This window comes from Podarcis cretensis (assembly GCF_951804945.1).
Source record: "Podarcis cretensis genome assembly, chromosome: 7".
NCBI lineage: Eukaryota > Metazoa > Chordata > Lepidosauria > Squamata > Lacertidae > Podarcis > Podarcis cretensis.
Window position 1 is genome coordinate 4,348,728 of NC_137176.1, and position 15,686 is coordinate 4,364,413.

Genomic DNA, 15,686 nt, shown 5'->3' on the forward strand with positions numbered 1-15,686 from the left:
GTCTAAAGATGTTTTTTTAAGAAGCGGTTTAATGACCGCCTCTTTCAGCGGGTCTGGGAAGGCTCCCTCACAGAGGGAAGCATTCACCACCCCGCAAAGCCCATCGCCCAGCCCTTCCCGGCTCGCTTTTATCAGCCAGGATGGGCAAGGATCCAGAAGACAGGTGGTCGGTTTCACTCGTCCAAGCAGCCTGTCCACATCCTCGGAGGTAACAGATTGGAATTGATCCCATATAACAGGACCAGACAGAACTCTAGCACTCTCCCGCCCCGGCCCTGCTCCCACGGTGGAGTCTACTTCCTTCTGAATCTGAGCGATTTTATCTGCAAAAAACTTTGCAAAAGCATTGCAGGAGATCTTGGGGTCCCTACCAGGCCCCGGTGGTACAGGTGGTTCCGATAAACTGCGAACCACCTGAAAAAGTCTCCTGCTGCTGTTTTCTGCAGATGCAATGGAGGCGGCGAAGAAGGCCCTCTTCGCCGTCGCCATTGCCACTTGGTAGGCTCGACATTGAGCTCTAACCCGTGTCCGGTCTGATTCAGAATGAGTTTTCCGCCACCGGCGCTCTAGCCGTCTCAACGATTGTTTCATCACCCTCAGCTCCGGGGAGAACCACGGGGCTGTCCGGGCTCCATGCAATCGGAGAGGGCGCTTCGGAGCCAGACAGTCAATAGCTTGGTTAAAGCTGAGTTATAGCTCTTCCTGCCATGAGGTGAACATTGTGGCAAAGAATTTAGCAATTTGCAAAGATTGGTTAGTGAATGTGCCCAGAGGTGGCTTTGAAGAAATAACTTTGTTTCAGATCAATAGGGAGAGCAAACATCATCATCTACGTTACTATGTCACCTGCCTCCTCTTCCCAAAGGACTAGGGATGGGGAGAGACCAAGGTTCAAACCTCAGCCATGAAGCTTATTTCCCCCCCAGCCTAACCTAATGCCTACAGCTTCTGTGAGCATAAAATGGGGAAAGGGGAAGAACCTTGTAAGCTGCACTGAGCTCCTTGGAGGAAAGATGAGATAAAAATGTGTAATAAAAATAATAGTAATTCCACAAGCAGGGAGTCAAATAGAGTTGAAAATGTTATCAGAGCCAAGGATAATCTTCTTCCAGAGCTGAGCTGAGCTGAGCACAACTACCTAGTACCAACTGCAAACAACAAAAAGGAACACAAAACTAAAGTAAAGAGACTGAATCCCAAAATTTCTGAACTGTGTACTTAGGGAAAATCCCCAAATTACTAATTCCCAGAAAGAAATGTATCTTAAGATACAATAATAATAAAAATAAAAATACCTAGCATTTCTTTGCCTTCTGTAAGATATATAAACGGAGTAAGAGAGCAGGATTCCAAAAATAGACATCTGATTAAAAATGCTGTAGTGTTACAAGTTTTCTCTCTCCTGCACACACTACACACGTTCATTCCTGGTCCCCAAAATATTTTGCTCTACCTTATTTTGTTTTACTACTTCAGCCCAATCCTCATGCAAAGAGCCTTCCCCACGTACACCAGCACAGAAATTAATCCAGCTTCCTTCTCTGTCCCAACTGAAGCAAAGACAAACACCTTTTGACTGGATCACAAATGAGCACAGTCTCCCCAAATTGAGAGGAACCCCAAAAGACTCTCTCTCAGGCAAACCAGGAAGCAAACAGGAGAATGATAGAACAGCGATGCAGTTAGTAGGGTTGCCATATTTCAGTAAGTGAAAAGTTGTTGAGCTTCCTGAGCTGTTTTTTGGGAATATTGGCAAAAACGACACTGCTGACATGGCTTGCCATATGTCCGGATTTTACCAGACATTTTTGGCAATTTCTGCCTGGACACTGCTTCCGGTTATGCCCAGGAAATTCCAGACGTATGGGAACCCTAGTTACCTGCCTTATTTTCTTCCTCTCTCCTCCAACAACTGCTCAGACCCTTCTTCTTCTTCTCCCTCCAAACCAAAAGGCAAGGAAGGACTGTGTAGGCTTAGTTTTTCAAGGTGGTGAGGAAGCTATAGCAAGCTGACTAGTCAACTAAATATTTGCACCTGTTTAGAATCATAGAATTGTAGTGTTGGAAGGGACGACAAGGGTCTTCTAGTCCAAACCCTGCAAAGCAGGAATCTTTTGGCCAGCACAGGGGTCAAAGTCACAACCTTGAGATTAAGAGTCTCATGCTCTACCAATTTAGCTATACCTCATGATAGCACCAGCTCTGCCACAAAGCAATGGTTTTCAGGTCTATACAGAATATTACCAGCACCCAGTTCCGTAGTTTGCATGGGCAGTTGTGGCATCTAGATTTTGCATACTGTAATTACATATATTTATACTTAAAGCTGGCAGAACCGCCTACAACTGCATCGGCACTGCTTCATGGTAGAGAGCCAGTGTGGTGTAGTGGTTAGGAGCAGTAGTCTCGTAATCTGGGGAACCGGGTCCGCATCTCCGCCCCTCCACATGCAGCTGCTGGGTGACCTTGGGCCAGTCACACTTCTCTGAAGTCTCTCAGCCCCACTCACCTCACAGAGTGTTTGTTGTGGGGGAGGAAGGGAAAGGAGAATGTTAGCCGCTTTGAGACTCCTTAAAGGGAGTGAAAGGCGGGATATCAAATCCAAACTCTTCTTCATGGTAGTGAGATGGAATGGGCTTAGATAACCAAAAGGATTTCTTGACATGTTGAAAAGGCATGTGGAATTGTCTTGTCTGTTACGGAAATGGAGAATGCCACAAACATGAATGGAGGCAAAGTTTGGAGGTGACCATCCCAGTAACTGAGGGAAAACTTTTCCATCCCGGTACAACAAGCAGAAACAACCATCCTGATTAATGTCCTGCCAAAGGACTGTAACCTGTCAGCTTTTCCAGGTGGCTCACAGGGCAATTCTACGCATGTTTGCTTGGAAGTACAGTCACACTGTATTCTGTGAGGCTTATACCTGGGAAAGTGTGCATAGGATTGCAACCGCAATCTCCACAGTCCTTTCTCTCAACAAACCTTCTCTTCAGAATACCCATGATGTTGGTTGTGTAATATAGACCCATTACCATTGGAAACTAGCAATGAAAAAAACATTCCTTTCCTGTGATAAGGTCTATATTAGGCAACCTTTAGAAGCCACACAAAATTCCCAGTTTCCAGTTCCTACTTGCCTTACAGCAAGTAGTCATTTATAGGCAAATACTGTATCTATAATTTCTTCTCATATAGCCCTCTAAATTATGTGATTTTCACTCTCTGCACCCAGAAAATGAAGCTCTGGTTTTACTAAATGATGATTTATTTCACTTTGGACCACAAGAAATGGAAAAGTATGAAATGCATCCCTTTTTGCTGACTGATGGCATCTTTGGCATAATGGTAGACACTGGCCTATTACCGGTAATATCCAGGCTTTTTACCCTGGAAGATGACAGTGTCTTCATGACAGTGTCTGAGGTGTTGGGGCAGAATTCCAGGGCCCCAGGCGGCAGGATGAGCAGGAGGGACCCCAAACCCAGTAGGGGTTGCTAATCCCATTTTAAAGTAAATATACCCATCTAAAGGGGGGGGGGGGTTTGCTGGGTTAAAGCAATTAAGTTCACACTCTAAAATTGCCAAACTGCACCATGAAATATTGATTCTAAATTGCGAAGAAAAGTGGAATGGATGATCCTTCCCTGGAAGAAACTGGAAGACAGCAGTCAAAATAAAAAAAAAATTAAAAAATTAAAAATTGTCCAGCAGCACCTTACAGACCATCTAAGTTTGTTCTGGTATAAGCATGCACACGAAAGCTTATACCAGAACAAACTTAGCTGGTCTAAAAGGTGCTATTGGACAATTTTTTAAATTTATTTTATTCCAACTGCGTCAGACCAACACGGCTACCTACCTGAATCTGGAAGACAGCAGACAGAGAAAGAAGGGAGTGGGGAGAGAGAGAGAGAGATGCTGCTTTTACATCCAGCATAGGTGCACTTTTGTTATAGTGCTGCATAAGACACTGAGGATAATGGGGGAAATGGCCTGGCGCCACAGACACAGCCTTTAGCTAAGCCTGCTCCTCTTCTTAGTCATTGCCAAGGGACCATCAGGCAATGTCACACCTTGTCCTTTTGCACAGAGCACTTACCCTCTTGGATTCCAAGGGTTCTTTTGTGTAGGAAAAAAGAAATCTGTTCACTTACCTGCAGGACAGCTGATTTATGCCCTCAATGTAGTAGCACACGCCACCGTTGACGCAATAGGACTTGACTGTTTCATTGCATTGTCTAGTGTGTCCAGGCCCAGAGGAGAGAGTTGTAGTGACTGGGGGAAGAAAACACACACACATTAAATGCTCGTTTTTCCATTTGTACTTCTTGGGCTAAGTGGCTGTGAGAATGAAATGTTTTAAAAGAGCCACCCATGTCCTGTGGTCGCACAGTTATGACTTTATTTGTTGTGGAGATTTCTACTCCATCTTTAAACCACTGGACTGCTTACATTGTAACAGCAACCAATTACACAGTTCAAACATACGAACAGAAGATTAAAACCAGCAAAATCTAAAAGAGCAGAATAAAATAATATCACGATGGAGGCTGTTCACCTGGTGACAAAATGGAATCAAAGTAGGAACCTGTTGAGCCTCTCTGTGGAGAGTATTCCACAGTGAGAAAGCCAACACTAAGAAGGCTCTGTCCCTGTGATGGCACTATCCGACACTACCATACTCTCCCCAGGGAGTCTCAAGAAGGGTTATATTGCCCTGGGTAGGTGCCATCCCGGACCAATGGCCATGTTGGTTGGGGATGATGGGAGCTGGTATCCAACAACATCTGGAGAGCCCTGGAGACCACTGCTGCCCCAGAGAAGCAAGCTGAGTGTCCATAGCTTTTCATGAATGTTTTGATCAGGCATGTCTAATTCCCTCATCTCTGCAGCTACTTTGCTTGTAGGGTATTCAAGAAACTGAGTGATAAATACAAAGGGGTGCAGCATGTTTCACACAGCAGCCACAGACTCACACTCTTAAAAATATATGGGTTGGGAGGCAGTAGTCGTTGTGTGGAGGTGAAAGAACACAATGCAAGAATTTGATCACTAAGCCCCAACAGTAACATCCACCCTTCGCAGACAATTATACCATCCTGTTACACTGTTCATTCTACCCCATTCCAAGAGAGGGAATAAACTAAAAAACATATTCCAGATAACACTACAATAATGATAGTGTACATAAGTTGTATTGTCGCCCATGACAGGCTGAAGTCAAAGTGTCACTTAGTCACTCAGGTGTGCTCTGTGTGAAGTCCTTTTAGACCCACCATGACACCTGGGTGCAGTTATGCAAAGTCATGAAATGCCTTCCAGGAGTTCCAAAAGACTCCAGCTTCTTACTTCAGATTCAGAGTTGGCAATAATTCCTGTCACTGTAACTTCATTTTGTAGACAAAAATCATGTATAGGTATGTATGTATGAATGATATTTGTTTGGGGGCACCATCTGATGCAGGACACAAGAAGAAATATGCAAGCAGGGCAGGATTAATAGGTGTGATTTTTTAATTGTTCAATTCCTTTATTGCTCTTCTGTACGACATGCAGTTTGCCTCAACTTCCATTTTCTTAGTTAATTCACAACTTTTTCATCTTTACATTACTGACATGCATATGCATTCATTAAAAAAATGGCAAAAAGCTTGATATCCAACTTCATTTTGCACTGTTTTTAAAAACACTCCTGGAAAACAATACATCTAAAACAATCTTTATGAAAACATGTGTATAATTACATCATTTTTTCTATCTTAAAGAAAGAAAATACTTTCACTAATAAATGAAACATATTTCCCTCTCCTTACAGAATTTATTCACTTGGGTTTAGGGGTTTGGGAAAATGATGATGAAAATGTGTTGAAACAATTATACAATTATAAGTTTTTTATTATTTTATATATATATATATGAAGGGATTTTTTCTTTACATTTTCCTTCTTTGAATTATTGTGTTGGCTCTATTTGCTTGTTCCTTGCTATGGTGCAGAGGAGAGGCTATCTTTAAAAATGCAAAGAAGGGATAAAACAGATTTTACTTCCATAAATAAAAATGTTTTAGCTGAAAAAGAGTTTAAAAGTGCAGTCCTCAAATCGTCCCTTTAGAGGAGTACCATAAATGCCAACAGACTACTCTTGTGCAGGCAGTTTAAACAATGTTCATTGTTTAGTCACTGGGTGCTACAGCATCTAAAGACCATTTGCCAAGTAAAGTAACCACTTGGATGTCAAGAGATATAAGTAGTAAATACCCCTGTGTGGACACTTAACTAATGATCAAATCCTTTTTGGCGAAGGCTCTGTGGAAGCTGCAAAGAACAGGCCCGGAGAGATGTAAAAGCAAAATAAATTATAAAATATTTAAAAGAAAGCATCTGGGGGGAGGGGTACTTACACTTTTATTCTATTACAACTAATTTAGATTCTGAAATAGATAAGATTTGGGGTGCATTCATTGCTCCTAGGGAAATTAAGGTAAGAAAGCAGTAAAAAAAGAAGAAGAAGCAAGTTACCCCCATTAGCAGAGTGGAAGATAATGGTAAAGTTAGCTACATATGTTAGAACTGGAGAAGAATCCTTGCCGGGCATGTGATATCTGAAGCAGTTTTGTGAGTGTTAAGCCATTTGTGTGATTGAGTAGAAGAAACATTTAAGGAGTGGTTGAGAAATGGAGATCCCAGTATTATCCTTGTAGCTTAAAACTATTGCTACAAAAGGATGCATCTTCTGGACAGCATCAGGAAAAATAGACAACAGAACCATCCAAGACTTTCTTATTCAAATAAGGAGATAAAGATGGATAATTAGAATTTTTAACATTCCAATGAAATGTTGAGGAGTCAACCAGAATGTATGTTTTAGTTTATGAAGTTATAAATGGAGATACATCTGGCATGGTTGAGGTTAAAAGTGGTCCCATATGATGTACTCTCTGGCAGGCAATAAGCCATAAAAGACTTAAAGGTGACTGAGGAAAAATGATGGACTGTATATTTCAATATACACTGAACATAAATAAGATGATGGAAGTTGCCAAAGGAAGTAGGTTAAAGAACGCATGGCAAAGCTAAAACCAGAGATCTGTGGTAAGATCCAGCTTCCCCAAAACTACTGAGGTGCAGTTAAGACAGTAAAAGGGGCTGAGAAAGGCAAATAGTTTTTCCTACCCCCCAGCCTGTGACCCAAAGCACACTTGCCAAGGGGAAACATCAATTGGATTTACTTCTGAGTAAGCAGCTTTACTTCCAACTCTAGGAAAGATTTAAAATGTAAGGCCTGCAGGGAGTGTTTGTGTGAGGGGGTGAACAATTCCAAGGCAGCTTCTTTGCTCTGTGTGTCTTATGGTTCTCTTTTGTAGGCTATCTTGAAAATCTAAATTAATAAAATTATTTTTATTTTTTAAAAATGAGATGAATAAAATTGGGCAGGAGCGCTGATGAAAAACTAACACCCGTCCACTTTTCTCACAGGCTTCTTAATACAGTGGTACCTCGGGTTAAGTACTTAATTCGTTCTGGAGGTCTGTTCTTAACTTGAAACTGTTCTTAACCTGAAGCACCACTTTAGCTAATGGGGCCTCCTGCTGCCGCCACGCCAGTGGAGCAAGATTTCTGTTCTCATCCTGAAGCAAAGTTCTTAACCTGAGATACTATTTCTGGGTTAGCGGAGTCTGTAACCTGAAGCGTATGTAACCTGAAGCGTATGTAACCCAAGGTACCACTGTATTATAATTATTAGGCTGCATTCTCTGATGCTGTCTCCGTTCCTAATCACACTTACTAGGGAGTAAGCCTCATTTGGATCTCAGTTGGAGATCCTTCACCAAAGAATTAGGCTGGATCTCCAAATGTATGGCAGAGCTATTAAATCTTATATGTACTGCAAGGAAGTGTCCTGGACTCAAATCTTTGCTAATTATCTCAAACAGCATGAAGTTTAACTGAACAAGCTGAGAGGCTTGCTCTTAAGATTGTATTCATCTTAAAGATCTCATAATATATATCCACATGAGGTGTGTGCTCAAAGGGGGCTGCAGAAAAGGGGAGAGAGCAACACTGGACTTGTGCATGCTGGTGCTGCCGCAGCTAGATCTCGGACTCATAGAATCATGGCACTGTAAAGCTGAAAGGGACCCAAGGATCATCTAGTCCAACCCCCTGCAAGGAATCCTGTCCACAGCTGTCCCTGGGTGGACTCGAACGATCAACCTTCTGGTTAACAGTCAGACGTACTAACGCACCGCACCCCAGGATAAGGGCTGGGGGTCATGAGGTCTGAGAAAAGTTTGATGCCTTCATGAAGAGGATGATGGTGCTTGGCCCACAACGTAAGTTCAACTTATACAATCACAGTATAGCCCAGAATGTTTTGGAATTTCACTAGCGCAAAATGTAAATATAAATCTCCCTTTCTTATTTGCTTGTGTGTTCTTTTTACTATGAAAAGCATGCCTTGCTGGAACAAGAGCCCCTCCCCTCAGTTTCCTGTTTTATAACTGATTCAGGCTTCATTTTAATGTAATCTTAAGTCTCCACTTGAGAGTCCTTAAACAACTCAAATGTTAAATTGCTGGTCTTCTAAAAAACAACAACACGTAACTTGTCCCTAAAAGATCAGCTGAGGAATTGAAAGTGACCAATGTAACAACAACTTTTAAAGAAGGATCTGGGGGCAGGAACCTGAAAAGTTCAAGTCTTGATGTCTGTTCCTGGAAAACTGATAGAAAACCTTCTTAAAGATACATCCAGACCATATATCTAAAGCACTCTTATATCACTTTAAGAGTCATGGCTTCTCCCAAGGAATCATGGAACTGTGCTAATAGATGTCAAGAGACCCCTATAATTTGATTAGTAACCTACAGTTCTGAGGATTATTTGGGAGAAGTCATAACTGTTAAAGCGGTATAAGATGCTTTTAATGTATGTATCTTTGGGCACCTGTGAGAGTGTCAACAAGCATATAGACAGAGGTGATCCAGTTAACATTGTGTATTTAGATTTTCAAAAGTCTTATGATTAAGTACCCCACAAAAGACTCCTGTATAAGCTTAGCAGTCATGGTGTCATAGATTTAGGGGGACCCCCCTAAAAATTAATAAATGGTAGGATATTGATTATTTGGAGTATTGATGGGAAGATTGCAGGCCAATGGAAAAATGCAGGCTAAGCTTCCTTCCCAAGCCAGGACCTCACCTTGGATAGAGGCATTAAGATGGCAAAAAGTGTTGATGAACCATCTAAGGGGAATCTTGGGAAGGCAGAAGTTGCTAAGGTGGTGGGGTATGTGAGAGATGACAGGAAAAGAGATGTGCTGGGAAGAAGAAGGAGAGAACAAAGGAAGAGATCCATCTTGGGCAAGCTGGCTGAAGGCTGGCTGGGAGAGATTACTTTGACTCCAGGGTTGCACTGCTAGGGGGAGCAAGCCCTGCTTGAGAAGACCATGCTGAAAGATCTGGACTCCCTCCATGCAGACTGAAGGTGTAAATAGGAGGGAAGAAAAACATATTGCTTAAAGCTATGACAGTCCCCACAGCATCTTCAACTCTCCAAAAGAGCACAAACTCTGGGTGAGTGCCTGGAACCCCCAGAATCTTGCTACCACTCAGCAGAGAGTGGGGGGTACCCAATCTTTGTGACAGTGGAGTAAGAGGAGAGGTCCTCTTGTAGATCAGTAACTGGCTAAGAAATGGGATGCACAGAATAAGAGGAATAAGAGGACAGTTCTCCCAATGAAAGGGCATAGAGACCTCCCACAGTTGATACTGGAACCTGTTTTTTTTTTAACTTGTTCATAAGTGATCTAGAGACAGCGATAAGCCATAGGGTAGCTAAGTTTACTGATGATATCAAATTCTTCAGGGAGGTTAAAGCAAAAAGTTATGTTGAATGGACAATAAAATGTGAAATGCAATTCAATATAAGCTTGCAATATAAGCAAGTGTAAAGTGATGCACATTAAGGAGAGGAGAAACCCCTTAATTTCACCTATTTGCTCATGGGGTCTGCACTGGCCGTGGCTGACCAGGAACAAGACTTTGGGGGTCGTAGTGAAGACTTTGACCCAGTGTGTGGCAGTTGAGAAAAAGGTGAATTCCATACTAGAAATCAATGACTAAAAAATAAATCTGGCAACATTGTTATGCTGTTATTCAAATCTTTGATGCAACCACATTTGGAATGCTGTGTCCAGTTCTGGTCAGCTCACCCCAAAAAAGTCATAAAATGCAACCAAAAAGATGAAGGGGATGGGGGAACTTCCCTATGAGGAAAGCACTTCTTCATGCAGAGCACATTTAGACTGCACAATTCATTCTCAGAATAGGTAATGGTGGTCACCAACTTGGATGACTTTAAAGAGGACTGGACAAATTCATGGCAGATCAGGTTATCCATGGCTACTGCCTCAAGGGCTGTGTTCTACCTTCACTGTCAAAGGCAGCATGTCTCTGAATGCCAGCGGCTGGGAATCACAATGAGGAAAGTCCAGTTGCACCCAGGCTCTGCTGGTGCCCCCCCCATGGCCATCTGGCTGGTCAGGGCAAGAGCAGGAGGCTCACACAGTTGGGCTTTCAGCCTGATCCAGCAGCCAGGATCTTCTTATGTCCCCTTCTATAGGAAGAAGGAATTAAAGGCAACAACCACCAAGCAGGTGCAAAGAAACAGAAACCTTAGAACTAGGGCTGGGCAGAACCTCTTTCAGTTTGGATTTTCAAGTCAATAGCTGCATCAAACAGCTAATAAAAATCAAATGGAGATCAAAAGTGTTTCTTGGTTTTTATCCAAGTCCAGGCCACTATGTGTGACTATATCCAGGTCTAGTTAGCTCAGTTAGGCTGGGAAGCTTCACAGATCTGGTCAGGCTCAGAAATGTTCAGAGACAGCGCTTCTCTCTTGTTCCCAGGTCTCATGAGCTTCAGGGAATAAAATACCACGAGGAATTTCAAATGTTTCCCCTTCAACAATAGCAAGAGCAAAACTTAAACTAAATAGATCATTTTGGCTCAACTCTGTAACTTACCACTTTTCACATTCAGGCTGCCCCGGACGGTGTCTCTGCCCAGCACATTCTCGGCTTCACAAGTGTATTCACCTGCATCTTCTACTTTCACTTTATTGAATTGCAATCTGGAATTTTTTCTGCAAAGTAAACAAGCAAACAAATAGGAGTGAGACACAGAGAGGAGAAAGGCATTAAGCTGTGACCAGCGACATCAGGGCACCTCAAATTCTGGAATCAGAATTTGACATAACATACCTGTTGGTGATGTCCTTAGGTCTATTTGCATTCAAAGAATGGGTCATATATACCGCTCCCACCTGCCATCATCCCCACTGTTGATGGCTGCACTGCCAGCCTTCATGCACTCAGCATGCAGGTTTGAAGGGGATTTTAAGCATGCAACTAAACACAAAATCCCACTTGAGAATGCTGAGAGCACAAAGGTCAGAAGTGGAGCTAGCATCTGAAAGCAAGTAAACCTAACGCTTGACTAGGGCTCTGGGATTTGATGCATTTACAAACTTGTGAATGTAGTACCAAATTTGGAAAACTTCACAACAGCAGCTTCTAGAGGGCAGGAATTTCTGTTCACTGCTCTGGACCTTGAGTTTTAGCTGACCTGAGTATATTCTTGCCTCTGGCCTCTCTGGTTGGCCCTCAACTTTCTGGTCCTTGACTTTGGCTCTACCTGAGCTACAAACTCATCTCTGACTTCTGGTCTTCCAACTGACTGACTGCAGGTCTGGTACCACAGGTCCTGATGGTAATACGTAAACTGAACCTGCTATACAGAACCAGTTTCCAGAAAGACCCTTGGTAAACTCCACTGCTTATTTCCCTCTATTATGAATATGATCAGTTTAAAACAAAAATAAGAGCTATCCCAACAATTCATCAGAACTTTTAAAAGGAAATAAATGGTCAAAACATGTAGATAGTTAAGTATATAATGTCTGTCAAATTGTGTTGACTCCAAGCATTCAAAAACATTGGTGAGTCAAGACTCCTCTTTGCAGAAACCATGCTGATTTTTCACAAGTCCTGCTGTTCTACATGCTTGACATTTCTATCCCTAATAATGCTTTACAGCAATTTGCCTATGATTTCAGAATGTTTCTGTTTCATTTGTGCATAAAATAAATATTACTTCTGTTCTGGTTTTGTTGTTGTTTTTGGCTGACTTTTAACACCCGGTGAATTTTATATAACAGAAGGAAGGGAACGGTCACTGTGTCCCTCATCCCAATGGTCCAAATGTCACTGTGACTCAACAGGGCAACAACAGGGGAAGTTAGCAGATTTTACCACCTCTTTAATGCTAGTGCCATAAGGAAGGGGAAACCATTGCCAGTCAACAGCAAACAACCAAAGGAACATGAAGAGGAAATGAATAGGATAAGGGTTGGGGGTATGAGAGAAAGAGAAAAAGAGACTGACCAAAGTGGGTGGGGTCAAATGGGAATAATCTGAAACACAACCATGAAGAGAATTGCCATGCGCTGAGACAATGCATCCATCCAGGGACTTCCGGAGGCGGCGCGAACGGCAATGGCTGCCCTTTCCTAGTCGGGGAAGGGAAGCTCCGCCGAAAAAGGGTCTCCCGCTGCGGCGAAGCGGGGACCCATTCTGGAAAACCACAGGCAGCAGAAGCCTGTGGTCTTGGGGTCCGGCGGGCGCCAGGAGCAGCCCCCAAAACGTTGAAGGAACCCCGTAAGGGGCTCCGGATCGCGGAGGGGGTTGCGGCGCTGAGGATCGTTCCGCAATCGGCGGAGTGAAGCCGCGTTGCTGCTGCCGGTGAGCGCTGTCCTTTCTTCCTAAACTTCAGATTCGGAAAACAACAACCCGTGAGTAAACGGACTTTAAAAGTTTCGGGACTTTAAGTATTTAATTTGGCTGAAAGCGGAGTGACGAAAAATAGGAAGTCCGTCTTCCGCTGTCATTGAATCATTAAGCAAAGAGCCGGAGGAGTGAAGGCAAAGAGTGAACTTTTAATCTAACTGATCTGGACATCCGTGGAAATTATTTTTAAGTTGAATAAGGACTTTAAGTAATTGATTATATGACTTTTATTTGGACTTTGATACCTTTCTTCTGTTTGGATTATAATTAAAGCAAGAATCCCAGGTGCTGGAACTGCCTGAGTAATTGAGTAGCCAGCTTGCAGGGCTGGATACTTTTGAACTTAAACTTTGAAACAATCTGAGGGAGTTTGAACTGGTTACTTTGAAGCATCTTTTGGAATACCAGCAAGCACTGTCTGAAACACTGTGACTTTTTAAACACTAACTCTGCTAAAAATTACCTTATTGAAGGCTCTCGGACATTAAATGGGATTACAATATTTTTAATGAAATTGTCTTCTTCCCTAAAGACATTTTAAGTTCCCCCTAGAGGATTTGGGATTAATAGCAGTGACATTGTTTTACTTTCCCTTTCCCGGCCTCCTGTTTGACTATTACCATCTGGGCCGCTGCTTTTCTCATGAGAACAACTCAGCTTGACCTTGAATTTTAGATAACTCTGGAATGAGTGGCGCAAGAAGAAAGGGACCGAGAACCAGACAAACAACTCTAACCGCAGTCTCCCAGGCACGCAGATCATCTGTGCCTACTGTGCTTACTTTGCCTACTCTGACTTCTGAGAAAGAAGCTGCTTTTCTGCCAAGGGCAGAAACTGAGGAATTTCAATTGGAAGAGATGGCCTCAGGAGAAATTAGTTCTACTTTAGAGAAAATTCTTGAAAAACTGGAATCTTTGGATAAAAAAGTGGAATCTTTGGATAAAAAAGCTGATCAGCAAACAGCTAAAATTGAACAAAATACTGAATGTTTAAATAGACTAACTGGACAAGTTGCACAAAACGTGCAAGCAATTGGAGAACTGAAGGAGACTGCAGGTGAAAATCGGAAATTGGCTGAAGATACCAGCCAAAGATTGGGAAATTTAGAGAAAGAGGTAAGACCACTCAGCAAACAAGTAGGTGAACATCAGACCTATCTTTCTATGATAGAACTACAGAATAGACAGACTAATTTAAGGATAAGGTCGATACCAGAGGTGGAAGAAGGCAACTTAGCTGAGTTCCTGACTAAAGAATTTTCCAAGTTTTGGAACCTAGAGGAAAAAGACTTTAAAATTACATCAGCTTTCAGACTTGGAAGACTTATAAAGAGAGAGAAGCCCAGAGATTGCTTAATAATACTGAGATCAAAGGAGGAAAGGGATAAGATTTTGGGTTTACATTACGGAAAGTCACTGGACATTCTGGACAAAAGAATTGAAATTTTTAAGGATATTCCTAAACAACTTTTGGACCTTAGATCTGATTATTTGGAACTAACAAGACTGTTAAGGAGCAACACAATTATCTTCAGGTGGGACTTTCCTCAAGGATTATCTTTTACTTTTAGAGGGAAGAAGATTAAAATCAGATCACTGGAAGATAGAGACAAATTTCTGACCGCGTACGGAGAGGACCTTCAAAAAGGACTGGAACTACCCTCGGGGCCTGTAGTACCAGAGGTGCCTGCACCCTCGGATTCTGAAGACCTAGCGAACAAGGTACTACCCCTAGAAAAATAACCAGACTTATCCAGGATGTCTCTGCAACTTTTGAGCTGGAATATAAATGGCTGTAACATTCCGGAAAAAAGAAGGAAAATTTTTCATATATTGAAAAAGGAACAATTGGACATTATTTGCTTACAAGAAACACATGTGACTAGGCTCCACCGGAAAGTACTAATAAATAAAAGACTTGGTCAGGAATTTATATCTTCAGACAAAGTAAAGAAGAGAGGCGTGGTGATATATGCAAAAGAGAGCCTGTCACCTAAATTCTTATTTAAAGATGAATATGGAAGAATTTTGGCAATCGAAATACAACATCAAGGAGAAAAGATTCTGATATTAGGAATTTATGCACCAAATGAAGGGAAGTCGGAATTTTTCAAGAAGTTGCATGAGACTATGCTGGAACATCTGGATTATGACAACATCATCATGATGGGAGACATGAACGGGGTCGTATCAACAAACATGGATAAGTCACAAAGCCAGAATGTCACTAAAGATGGCAGACTACCAAAGACCTTTTTTGAACTGACTGACAATATGGACTGGATTGACATTTGGAGAACAAAGAATCCCTTGGGAAAAGAAGGAACATTCTTCTCTGAAGCTCAGCTGACTTGGACAAGAATCGACCAAATATGGATAACTAGAGGTCTGGCACCGAAGGTCAGAAAGGTGGAAATCTGCCCAAAAACCTGCTCCGACCATAACGCACTGAAAATGGATATGATACTACTACCAACTGGTACCTTTAGATGGAAGATGAATGACAATCTGTTCAGAGATCAGGAGATTACTAAGAAGGCCCAGAAAGCATTGAAGGATTACTTTGAGATAAATATGAACACTGCGGTGGAAAAAAGAGTTATTTGGGATGCAAGTAAAGCTGTGATGAGGGGGTTCTTGATACAACAGAATGCGGCAAGGAAGAGGATACAAAATGACAGAAAAGATAAGATTTTGGAGAAAATAAAAGAATTGGAGAAGAAGTTAAGATCAAACCCGAAGTCCCTGCCGATCTTGAGAGAAATCAAACTCTATCAAGCACAGTATTCTAAACTGATAAATCAGGAAATAGAGTGGAAGATTAAATTAATGAAACAA

The 15,686-nt window shown here is 42.1% G+C and overlaps 1 protein-coding gene across 4 annotated transcripts in view; it reads right to left on the reverse strand.

Moving 5' to 3' along the window:
* The window catches only part of NRG2 (neuregulin 2), a 144,260-nt gene that overhangs the window by 39,695 nt on the left and 88,879 nt on the right, over positions 1-15,686 (reverse strand). For all 4 annotated transcript variants that reach the window (XM_079983547.1, XM_079983545.1, XM_079983546.1 and 1 more), the window contains exons 3-4: positions 11,029-11,147; positions 4,158-4,278 (exon numbers count right to left, since the gene is read on the reverse strand). In XM_079983547.1, coding sequence (XP_079839673.1) covers positions 4,158-4,278; positions 11,029-11,147 — 240 coding nt within the window. The remainder of the gene's footprint in view (positions 1-4,157; positions 4,279-11,028; positions 11,148-15,686) is intronic.